The sequence below is a fragment of the Polistes canadensis genome, unplaced genomic scaffold (assembly GCF_001313835.1).
Source record: "Polistes canadensis isolate GaletaPanama2010 unplaced genomic scaffold, ASM131383v1 scaffold_291, whole genome shotgun sequence".
Classification (NCBI taxonomy): domain Eukaryota; kingdom Metazoa; phylum Arthropoda; class Insecta; order Hymenoptera; family Vespidae; genus Polistes; species Polistes canadensis.
The window spans coordinates 70579-83145 of record NW_014569838.1 but is presented as its reverse complement, the minus strand read 5'-3'; the positions used below and the strand labels follow the sequence as shown (position 1 = coordinate 83145).

Genomic DNA, 12567 nt, shown 5'->3' with positions numbered 1-12567 from the left:
TATATATATATAGATATTTTTTGTTGTTGTTATTATTTTTGGCAAACAATTATAACGCCCAGAATATAAGTATAATTAAAACTGAATTAAAATTAAAATCACTATTTTTGCGAATAAGTAAATAATACACGACGACGACTATGACTACACAACGACGAACGATGACTCACTTCTCATATGTGTATAATGCGAGGCACACATATGTATATAATATATATGAGTATTATATGTTTGTGTGTGTGTGTAAGAAAAACGGAGATAAATTGGTCGTCGTCAACATTGAAGTAAACGAACGAATGATATTATTAAATCGATAATAATCGAGATTTTAGAAGATTACAATTGATTGAAGTAATAATCGAAAGAAAGAGACAAACAAACAAACAAAAATGTGAACAGGAATATAATCATTAGTAAAAAAAAGAAACAAACAAAATGAAAATAACGTTCTATCGCTAAATAAATTATTTGCACGGTTATATAGGACAATGTTTAGAACAATGATTAGATTAGAATGGTTTTTAAAATAACATTCGTTAAGAGAAAGGAAAAACTGTATACGCGCGCACTCACACACACACACATACACACAACACGACACAACAAAGTTTTTGTTTTTCTTCAAGCAATTAATATAAATAATATATAGAACAATGATTAGATTAGTATCGATTAGGAATGATTGTTTAAATAAATACAATACACACAACACAAATAAATGAAATTACGTGAGACACGTGAACAACAATAACAAACAACGTACAGGGGGTGGACGACACATTTTAAAAATTGTTTCCAATTAAAAATGATGTAAAAAAAGGAAAGGAAATAAAAACAAAACAAAAGAGAGAAGAAGAAGAAGGGAAAGATAAGAAATAATTTTAGAAAAAAAAAAAAAAAAACAAATGAAAGCTCGATGAGAAGAAACTAGGAAGAAAATCTAGAGAATAAAATAGAACTAGATAAATAAAGAAAAAGAAAGAAAGAGAGAAGAGTTTGGGGAACAACAAACTGGCGAAACAAACGAGCACACACGAGCAGGATACAATTGTACACGAGAGTAGAACAACACAACACAATACAACACAACACCACACACGAGCAAACACGAGTTTTTAGTGTCGCGTTGCATTTGCTTTTGCTTTGCTTTGCTTTGTTGCTCTCTTCTCCGTGTGTTACTTTGATCGTCGTTAAATTAACCACAATTACTGGCGCGTCGTACGCTACCTATAGCAAGCAACTAACCAACCAACCAACCAACTAACCAACCAACTAACCAACCAAGCTAGGAAGTTTATGTTAGCTCGACTGCGCCACCATCTCACCATCACCATATCACCATCACCATCACCATTGGTATCACCATCCCATCAACATCTTCTATGTATATATACACCACCCCACCCCACCCCTCTTGTGTTATATGCATGCGAAAGACCGATAGTGATGCCCCCCCTTCCTTCCATCAACGTCCGTTCCCCACATCTGACATCAAAAAGGGAGAGAGAAAGAGAGGAGTTACTTGTAAAAAAGGATACTGAACAAACTTATTTCTATTTTTGTATTCTCTCTCTCTCTTTCTATCTATTAGATTGTTCAATGAATTCATCTAATAGTTCTTTTTGAAATAAGTAAAAAACAATTGCATGAACTTTATTGAACAATCTGATACATATACAGAACTGTAGTATTTAATTTCATGCCCTTATTTCTATTTTTGTTTTCTCTCTCTCTTTCTCTTTTTTATCTATTAGATTGTTCAATGAATTTATCCAATGGTTCTTTTTGAAATAAGTAAAAAACAACAATTGCATGAACTTTATTGAACAATCTGTGACACATATACATAACTGTAGTATTTAATTTCATGCCCTTATTTCTATTTTTATTCTCTCTCTCTCTCTCTCTTTTATCTATTAGATGATCGTTCAATAAATTCATGAAGCGTTCTTTCCCTTTATATTAAATAAATTAATAATGCAAAACAACAATACTTGGTGCTGTGCATAAATTTTTATTGCACAATCTGACGCAGCTGTATTAAAAACGTTGCGACGACCCCCGAACCCCATGTGGCCCCATGTGGCGATGGTTCGGCMCCCCCCCCCCTATAATACCCCCTACCCGGTCATAAATTTATTTTATTTTTTTTAAGTACCCAAAATATGAACCGTCCACCATTTGTGTCCCTCCACTGAGTAACATCTCCTTCCCCCCCCCACCTTTGCAGCGAAAGTTTAAAATATGCACATATTGTTTTACAACTTGTTTATTATTATTTTGTATTTTTTGTTTTGTTTTGAAGTCATTTATGCAAACCCCGAAGAAAACTAACTAGGTTGAGCACCCCTGTGATCTAATCTATCGACTATATTCAATCAAAAGTCATCGAATAACATTTATGATAATATCTGTGAGTTATATATTGTTAGTTAAACAAATTACACGTATTGGAAAAAGTATACTTTTTTCTCACGTTACTTATCGATGCTTTTGTTTTTTTTTTTTTTTTTTTTTTTTTTTTTTTTTTTTTTTTTTTTTTTTTTTTTGTAGAATAATGTGTTTAGTAAATTTAAAATAAAATATTATCATTAAACTCGTTAAATAAGATACACATGCATGGATATATAATAATAATATAGAAGATGATATAATTATAATATATGTAATAATAAAACACAGAGTGTCGTGTGCTTTAAAAAAAAAAAAAAGCATTTCTTAACACGCATTGAATTCTCTTAGAATATTTTTCCAATACTTATGGAATAATTTACCTATAGGATTGATCCCATAAATACGTTCATTGTTTAAACGAATGTGTGTATATTTTTCATTGAAAATATAATTATTTGTTTGTTAATTCTCTCTTCGCGAACACACATTTTTTTCCAACAAATCAAATTAGCATTGACTTATTTTCTTTCTTCTCTAATAAGATCATTATTAAATTATCTTGAATCTCTTTTAAATATTAAAACAAAAATGGCGCAAGAGCGAAACGATAAATGTGATTTTTTTTATTCGGTTAACTACACCACACATTTACTTTTTTTTCTAATATAATATGTAATAATTATTTAAACTATTAAAACCAGATAATAATTGTAAACATTGTATATAACTGCATATTTCAAGATATGTAAAAATGCAGAAATTATGTATAAAAAGCAAAAAAAAACGAATATAACCTTTATAACCTCAAAAATAACTTCAATTTGCCCGCGCATCGTAAATATCGTCAACTTCGTGGTGTCGATTTTTCGGTCGCATCTAACTTCACTTTCCAAAACGCGCCAAAAGAAATATAATTTCAAAAAATTAGATTCAAGTAGAATATATTCATAATTATATTATATTATATCATAAACATACACAACATAGGTATATATTATTACAAAAATAAAATTATTTTACAAAGATTTTTCATATCAAAGAATAAAATAAGAAGAAGGAAAAAAAAAAAAAAGAAAAAGATTTTAATTCTCCGTCGATAAGTTGGATTTTTTTTTCAATGTTATTGGTTATTTAAACAAACAAACAAATAAAATCTGAAAGAAATTCTTTAATACTCTGTAGGATCTTTTTTGGAATATCATTGAATAATTTTTCTTATTATATATAAGGAATATTATATATATATATATATTATTATATATATTATTTATTATATTCTAATAATTTGGATTGTATATTAATAAAAAAAAACATAGCAACGACTCTATTAGTCGCAAAAAGGGATCTACCTTATCGACAGAATAATGTGAATATTTTTTTTCACGCAAGGGATCATTTTTTTTTTATTTCGTTCGTTGTTAAAGCGTACCTTGACAACCCACCAGTCAATTGATATGCGACACACACAGTTTCTCTATCGACTTCCTTCCTGAGCGAATCGAAGGGAAGAATACTACTACACAACACTAGTGGATATTAAACTCGTCGACTCATTTTTCATTATCTCTAAAATAACTAACTGTGTCATAAATTCTCGAAATGCTTGTCTTTTTTTTATTGTTATTTTTATTTTTAGTTCTTTCGTTCGTTCGTTTGTTTGTTTGTTAATATTTCCTTCAACGTCCAACAAATTTTCTTCGATAGAAAAGATTGGGGCCAACATTATAAAATAATATTTTACTTATTTTCTTTCCTTTTTTTTTATTTTTTTTGTCATTTATTTCCTTTTTTTTGTAGATAGTGATTATCATATCTAACTAATTGTAAGAATGAGAAAGAGAGACAGACAGATGTTTGGTGTTATTATTATTATTATTATTATTATTGTCAGTGACAGATTAAGCAACCGCAACCCGAAATATTAAAATGTCTTTTTTTTAAATAAATTCATTTAACGTGTTTATGGTATGCATATTATAACCTCAAATGTGTGTGTGTTTAAGTTTACACAATGACACGTTATTTTCCAAAACTAAAAGTATAATTACTTGGAGAAGGGAGGGGGAGAGTGGAAACTTTGTCAACAGGACAACCCTTGAATCCTCAAATCATTATTCTAAGAAAAGAAAAAAAAAACAATTCACTTTTATAATAAAAATCAAATGACATTAATCCCAGTTAAAAATGAAGTTTGATTTGTATAATAATATATATATGTTACCGTCAAAGCCGGAAATCAGTCGTTGCTAGTAATTCCTCGGCATTACGAAACTTTTCAAAGAAATTGCAAAGATGCATAATTTACAGCGTTGCATTCTCTGACATTTTCTGGACTTTCCATGCTAAATTTATAACTCGATATGGTATTCTACGCGTAGACAATATAGTGTACTTTAATTTAATATAAGTTTCATTAAAATCTATTCACTCTCTTTTAGTATAAAAAATATTTACCGAAACTTGAAAAATACAAAAACAAAAAATATTGCCGATGTATTACTAGCAATGACTTATTTCCGGCATTGACGGTAACATATACACGTGAATCGACAAATTTTGATATTTAAATACAGATTTTTACATACGTAATTTAAAATAAACGATTATTGTTTACTAAAAAAAAAAAACAAAAATGTTACTAAGAAGTAATCAAAATGTTTGTGTCGATAATATGTTATCTTTAGATTATCGATAATACTGTTACGTATTTTAGAAAAATAAATAAAAATGTTTCATTATTTTATTTATCTTTTCTTTGGTATACACGATGTGTTTCATACGTATAAAGATAAGTTGAGGAAAAGGGGATATCATTTTCAGGGTTAGACAGAGTTAGATCGGATTTCTAAACGACTCGAGGTCTCTCAAGAGAGAAAGAGAGATTTCTTTTTTCGTTTAATTCTTTCCGCCTTCTTCTTCTTCTTCCTCTTCTTAAAAACAATCCATACAAAAATAATTTCCAAAAAAAACTGATGTGTGTACTTATATTATGTACGCACGTAAGAAGTTATTCTTCTTTAGCGTATCAAAACGAATATAAACACCATAACCTCAAAAATAATTTCAATTTTCCCGCGCATCTTGAATATCGACAACTTCGTGGTGTCGATTTTTCGGTCGCATCTAACTTCACTTTTGAAAACGCGCCAAAAGAAATATAACTTCAAATATACATACAAAAAAAGAAACCAAATAATAATAATAATAATAATAAATATATAAAAAAAAAAAACGTTGAGAAAAAAATCGATGACACGTTGCAATGTTAATTGTATATACTCCCCGACCCTCATCCCCCTATAGGATTTTAAATCTTTGCAAGAAGGATTATTATTATTAATAATAATATAAATATTATTATTATTAAAGTTACGTGTATATGTGAAATTTAAAATAAGTCAATCTTTTTTTTCGCGTGGAAATAAATTTGTTTATCAAGTTTTAATCATTTGCAATATTAAACGATTTCAAAAAGTATCGCGAAATGTGAAAATAATGGAGATAAAATTATTGACCCACCCATCCTGTAGGGGGAAAGGGGGTGGGGGGGGGAAGAAAAAAAAGAAAAAAAAAAAAGGAAAAAGAAATTGTGTAGAAAATTCGTCGAGAACGCGTTTAAAACTTAGAACACAATTCGTTCCCCCCCCCCTCCCACAACATTTTTTGATTCGTTCGATTAGAATAAATTTACAATTTAGATAATAGATGGCCGAGTTCAAAGGTTGTTCTCGAACGATTTATAAATCCAAAAATCCAAAAAAAATAAGTATCAATCTCGTTTGCGATGCAAAACGAATTTGTGGTCAAATTAAATGTATTTGCGATATCACGATTTCGCAAAAAGTATCGCGAAATGTGAAAATGATTAACGTGAATAACATTAGGTTTTGACCCACCCTGTAGGAATAAACCAAAAAAAAAGAAAAAAGGAAAAAGAATTGTGTAGAAAATTCGTCGAGAACGTGTTTAAAACTTAGAACAACATAATACGTTCCCCCACATTTTCTGATTGGGTCGATTAGAATGAACTTAGATTAGGCAGATCGTTGATCATAGTTCTGAACATTGTTACGTCAGAGAGACGTGACATTCGTGAAAACTATTAATAGCACGTACACACACATATACGTACGTACGTACGCGCACATTCGAATGCGCGTGCGCGCACGCATAAATTATGCATTCATACATACATATATATATATATATATATATATATTTAAACGTAATGAATTAGAGTTAGAGAGTAACATTAGTAATCTTAGATTTAATCTTAGAAAAGAGAAGAAATTATTTTGTAATAGTAATAGTAGTAGTAGTAGTAGTAGTTATGCGTATAAATTCCAACACAAGTAGATCTTTTCATTTTCTCTTACCCTGTCCTTTCTGTCTGTCTGTCTGTCTGTCTTTTACGACCTCGACACGAGAGAATCTCTAACACCTATCATTTCGCATTATTAATCTCACCCACGCAAAAAGACCTCGGTACGAAATTATTGAAAGACTTCCTGTCCCGTTTAGAATTGCACATTTCGCGTGTGCATGCATCGCGTATACGGACGAGTTAAACCGGCACTGTATTCTTTTTTCTTTTTTTATTTCATATATCTCGGTCGGTAAAACAGAACGCCTTTTTTATATAAAACGAGAAGAAAATAAATAAATAAATAAAATATATGTATAAACGTGTAAATTATTTTTGTTACATAAATTTGTCTTCGACACACAGTGAAAGAACTTAGAAAAATGTGTGTTTGCATGAGTTGAGTGTACATGTGAAAAGCTTTCATACGTTCATTTGATATAAATAAATTCATTCAATGTAAAGGAGTGTGTGTGATGGCCAAAATAGTAGTAATTGGATGAATTTACACAATCCAAATCAATTTGTTTGTCTGTCGTAGTTAATTAGATTATTTCATTTTACAATAAAATAAGAAAATGAATCATTGATTCCTCCTCCCTTGTGATTCTCCTTTTATCCCACCCCATCAATCCAACTCATCAAAAACAAATACATCAATTTTCATTATTATCCGACATTGTAATATTACGATGAATTTTTTCGTTAGATTAAAATAATATTAATAAATATATATATATATATATATATATTTCTCCGCATAGTATATATCTAATATATATACCTGGGAAAACATCCTTGGTGTCTGGACTGTAAGGATGAATCCATCCGTTCCTTTGTTGTATGATGCACTGGAACATGTTGGATGGTTTGTTGAAGAGAAATAGAAGATATAGGATGATATTTAATTTGTAAATATTGTAAACGATTAACGTTTTCCAATGCTTTTCTTCTTCTTTTTGCACGAGTCGATAGAAAATGTGATCTCCTTCGTTAAAATTATATATACATATATATATATATATATATATACATATATATTTACATATATATATACATATATATATATATATATTCCCCTTACACTTTTTTTTTTCTTTCTCTTTTTTCACATCACAATTAGAATTATTTCTTCCTTCCGAGTAATCATTTCCACGTATAAAGAAATCAAGTTGAAAATAATGTGGGAAGATAGAAAAAATATATAAGAATAATAATAATAATAAGAAGAAGAAGATTGATAGCTATGAAAGCTATCAATAATAAGGAATCACACGTAACTTTCACATTTTGTTATAGAATCTTGTTGATACGATGAAACAACAATGATGATCTTCCAAAAATGTTGAACAATTATACATCTTGTTGTATATACAATGATGTGATTTATATATTATATAATTAGATCTTCATCCGATTGAAAACGTTCATATTATCAAATTCTTGAGTAGAATGATGATCCTTGAATAAGTAAGTCCTTCTACTTTTAAACTTCTTCCTCTTGAGATAATATCATCCACCATCCATGAAGATCCATGATGATCGACAAGAAGAAACACCTTCTTGATTCTTGTATAAGAAAAAGATAGATAGATAGATAGAAAGAAGTAAAGATAAATAAATAAATAAATAGATAGCTAAATTAGCTAACTAGTTATCCAATAATAAATGAAATAAAAAAATATAACATAACGTTATTATATTATTCGTAACACAGGACACGATAATATTGGTATATATTAACATATACCACACACACACATATATATATCATATATATATATATATGATTCGAAACACACTGCTTTTTTTAAATCCGATTCTAAATATTAAACCGAGATGACAAAATATAAAAAATACTAACATTAATAATATATTATTCGAAAAAACACACTTGCTTTTATCCGATTATAAATATTCAACCGATCCAAAAATATAATAATAATAATAATAATCAACGTATAACAATATTATCAATGACGAGAATAATTATTTAAACAACAACAGTGATAACAACAGTAGTAACAGTAGTTAATCAACAGCAACGGTAACAACAATAACAACAACAACAATAATAATTAATTAATTAATTAATTATTATTATAATATTCAATTATTATAATAATCAAAAGAGGGAGAAAAATAAAAGCAAAATAACGAGACGAGATGGTCCAAGATACTCCTTGAGATCCTGGGAACAGCAAGAGAGTCAGAGTTGGAATCAGAATTGGAGGCAGAAGGCAGAGAGAGAGAGAGAGAAAGAGAGAATGAGAAAGACAGAGAAGGATAGTGGGGAAAGGTGGAGGTGGAGGCGGAGGCGTATGAGAGAAGAGTAAATGGGGGGGTTGGGGCAGGGGGTAGGGCAGTTGCAAGGGTTGGTGAGGGGAGAGGAGAGAGGGTGGTTGGTCGGGATGCTGGGATCGAACTAGATGGCTCGTCGCCAGGCAACCAGCCTTCCTTCTCTCTTTCTTCCACACCCCCACCCACACCTCCACCTCCCACCCCTTTAGGTCTCCCTCACTATTTCTCTCTTTCTCTTTGACATCGGTCTCTGTCTACCCCCACTTCAAAAAGCAGAACTACTCTGCGCACACCGGTTCCTATATTCTCCAAAGAGCACCCTCTTCTTCTCTTGCAGCTTCCTCTTGGATAAAAAAAGAAGGATTCTTTGTCTCTTTCCTTCCTTCCTTCTTTTTCTGGTTCTCTCTGTTAAACTTCGACCATGTTTGTGGATGATGATGATGATGATGATGATATTATTATTTTGATTTTTCTTCTTTAGTCCTGTATTAAATAAAATCTTATTTGTTTAAAAGCCAAAATATAATAATTTGACAAATTGATTATTATATAATTCGTTGTATTGATTTTGTAGTCCTCTGTGTTGTTATAATTATTTGTTTTTTTCTTTTATTGGAAAATATATTATGCAGTTGTATTTAAAGTATCGTAGGCCACGATCAATGTTGCTGTTGTTGTTGTTGTTGAAAGATGTTTATAAAATCTTTCTTCTTGGTTCCGATAAATTCTTCATTATGATTATGATTATTATTATTATTATTATCATATAATTGAGATTTCAATCGATAAATAATCAGATCAAAGGGGATCGTTCTGTCTTATTCGTTTGTAGATATATACATATATGTATAAACTATATGCGATATGTAAAACTTGATATAACACATTGTATTGCGTTGAATATAAATAACTTAATATATATATATATATATCTTCTTCTTTTTTTTTTTTGCACTATTACAAATTGGATCAAATTATCTTGATAAATGTTGAATTTCACACACCACTTATTTATCTTCCTTCTTCACATATCCATCCCAGGTACATATATATTACATATATTTAAACTGATATATATATAAATATACACACACACACAGATCTAAACACAACACATATAAATGTAATAAATAAATTGAGTGAATATATTGTAAATTTATATATAAATATATATATATATATATATATATATTTCTTTTTTTCTTTATCTCCCTCTCTCTAACTCTTTCTTTTGGAAAGTAAAAAAAGAAATAGAGAATATATCAGTGAGATGATGGTTTGGTAAAAAGAAATATGGTGAATACGTGCACCAGCTCGGCAAGATGGTGTTACACTGACTGACACGAGTTTAGTTAGCGAGAGAGTAGGCTTCTTGTCGCCCTGTATATACAGAAAAATAATTCACTAGAATGAGAGAGAGTGAGAGAGAAAGAGTGAGAGAAAGAGATGAAAAATGAGCAAACGAGCGAGTGGGGGAGAGAAAGAGAAAGAATGAAAGGAAAAAAAAAAGATAAAGATAAAGAGAGAAAGAAGTATGAAAAAGAGAGAGAGAAAGATAGTAGGGGAATCAATGGATGATGGGACGCACGCACACCACTACCACCACCACACAAAACTCGTACTCGACCAGCAGCAGCAGCACACTCTGGGTTTGGTGTTGTATCCTCTGTACGCGCCGGTGAACTCTCTTCTCCCACCGTATACTACTCTACCAACAGTGTTTTATATATATATATATATGTATATATATATATATATGCAGAGTGTTCAACCCTCGAAGCGTGACCATGACTGTGACTCTGACCGACTAGTGTGCAAGTCAAACCTGTGTTCTCTCTCTATCTCTTATTCTTGGAATGATACATTTAGTAAGCACCTCTCCCAACCCCCCTTCCTTACTTTTGTGAATTAAATTTGTTTTATTATTTCTCACACATCAACACTTTATTAGTGACTATTTTTGTTAGCAATAATATTCTATTTGTTGTAGCTATCTTCTTTGTGAATTAATAAATAATTCACTAGATATTAAGATTAATAATATAATTTTTCTAATTAATATCTATTTTTCTCTTTTATTTTTGGAAGGATAGATTTAGTAAGCACCTCTCCCAACCTCCTTCCCCCCCCCCTCATTCTTACTTTTGTGAATTAAATTTGTTTTATTATTTCTCACACATCAACACTTTATTAGTGACTATTTTTGTTAGCAAATAATATTCTATTTGCTGTATCTATATCTTTTTTGTGATTAATATAGTTTGATAAATAATTCACTAGATATTAAGATTAATAATCATTTTTCTAATTAATATCTATCTTTCTCTTTTATTTTTGGAAGGATACAATTAGTAAGCACCTCTCTCACCCCCCCCCGCCCACCATTCTTACTTTTGTGAATTAAATTTGTTTTATTATTTCTCACACATCAACACTTTATTAATGACTATTTTTGTTTTATCAATAATATCTGTTTGTTGCAGTTATCTTCTTTGTGAATTGATAAATAATTCACTAGATATTAAGATTAATGTTATTTTATTAATAAAATTGTGTGTGTTTTTCTAATTGATATCTCTCTCTCTCTCTCTCTCTCTCTCTTTCTCCTATTCTTGAAAGGATACATTTAGTAAGCACCTCTTCCAACCCCCTTCCTTACTTTTGTGAATTAAATTTGTTTCATTATTTCTCAACACTTTATTAGTGACTATATTTTTGTCTTATCAATAATATCTTTTTTGTGATTAATATAGTTTGATAAATAATTCACTCTTGATATTTCTTTCTTTCTTTTTCTCTTATTTTTGGAAGTATACATTTAGTAAGCACCTCTTCCAACCTCCCCTTCTTCCTTACTTTTGTGAATAAAATTTGTTTCATTATTTCTCACACATCAATACTCTATTAGTGACTATTCTTGTCTTATCAATAATATCTGTTTGCTGTATCTATCTTTTTTATGATTAATATAGTTTGATAAATAATTCACTAGATATTAAGATTAGCGTTATTTCATATTTGATATTATCTTTATCGATAATTATTACATAACGTACGAACGAAGAGAATTTCAGTCTCTTGAAAAATTTATATTATTAATAATAATTTTTCTAATTGATAGATATATGTATCTCTCTCTCTCTCTCTCTCTCTCACACTCTCTCTTATTCTTAGAATGATTTATTTGGTAACTCCCCCCCTCCCTCTTGTTATCTTTGTGAGTTCATTTTCTTTCATTATTTTTCATCAATATTATTAATGATTTTTCTCGATGATAATAGTACCTGATTTAATAGTAAATATGATAGTCAAACTGAACGCGAATACAATATATTTAAATAATATATAATGTAAACTAATAAATATTAATACAATAATTTGATTAAAAAAAAATATAACTATAATAATATAAGAAAAGTTCTGAGTTTCTTACTAAATTTCTATTCAACAAAAAAAAACATTTCTAATTGATCTATCTTTTATTTTCTTTTTATGTAAATATAAACGTA

At 29.6% G+C, this 12567-nt stretch overlaps 1 protein-coding gene across 3 annotated transcripts in view; it reads right to left on the bottom strand.

Annotated features, from left to right (window-relative positions):
- Positions 1-12567, bottom strand: part of LOC106791189 (rho GTPase-activating protein 4-like) — a 36760-nt gene that overhangs the window by 15900 nt on the left and 8293 nt on the right. The window contains exon 2 of one of the 3 annotated variants that reach the window (XM_014756663.1): positions 7542-7608. The exons of 1 other annotated variant lie outside the window; for it this stretch is intronic. Coding sequence is in view for 1 of the 2 variants with exons in the window: in XM_014756661.1 (XP_014612147.1) it covers positions 7542-7617 (76 nt within the window). In the remaining variant the exon portion in view is untranslated. Of the gene's footprint in view, positions 1-7541; positions 7731-12567 lie in introns of those variants that run through there. One more of the 3 variants, XM_014756661.1, reaches the window with a different exon arrangement.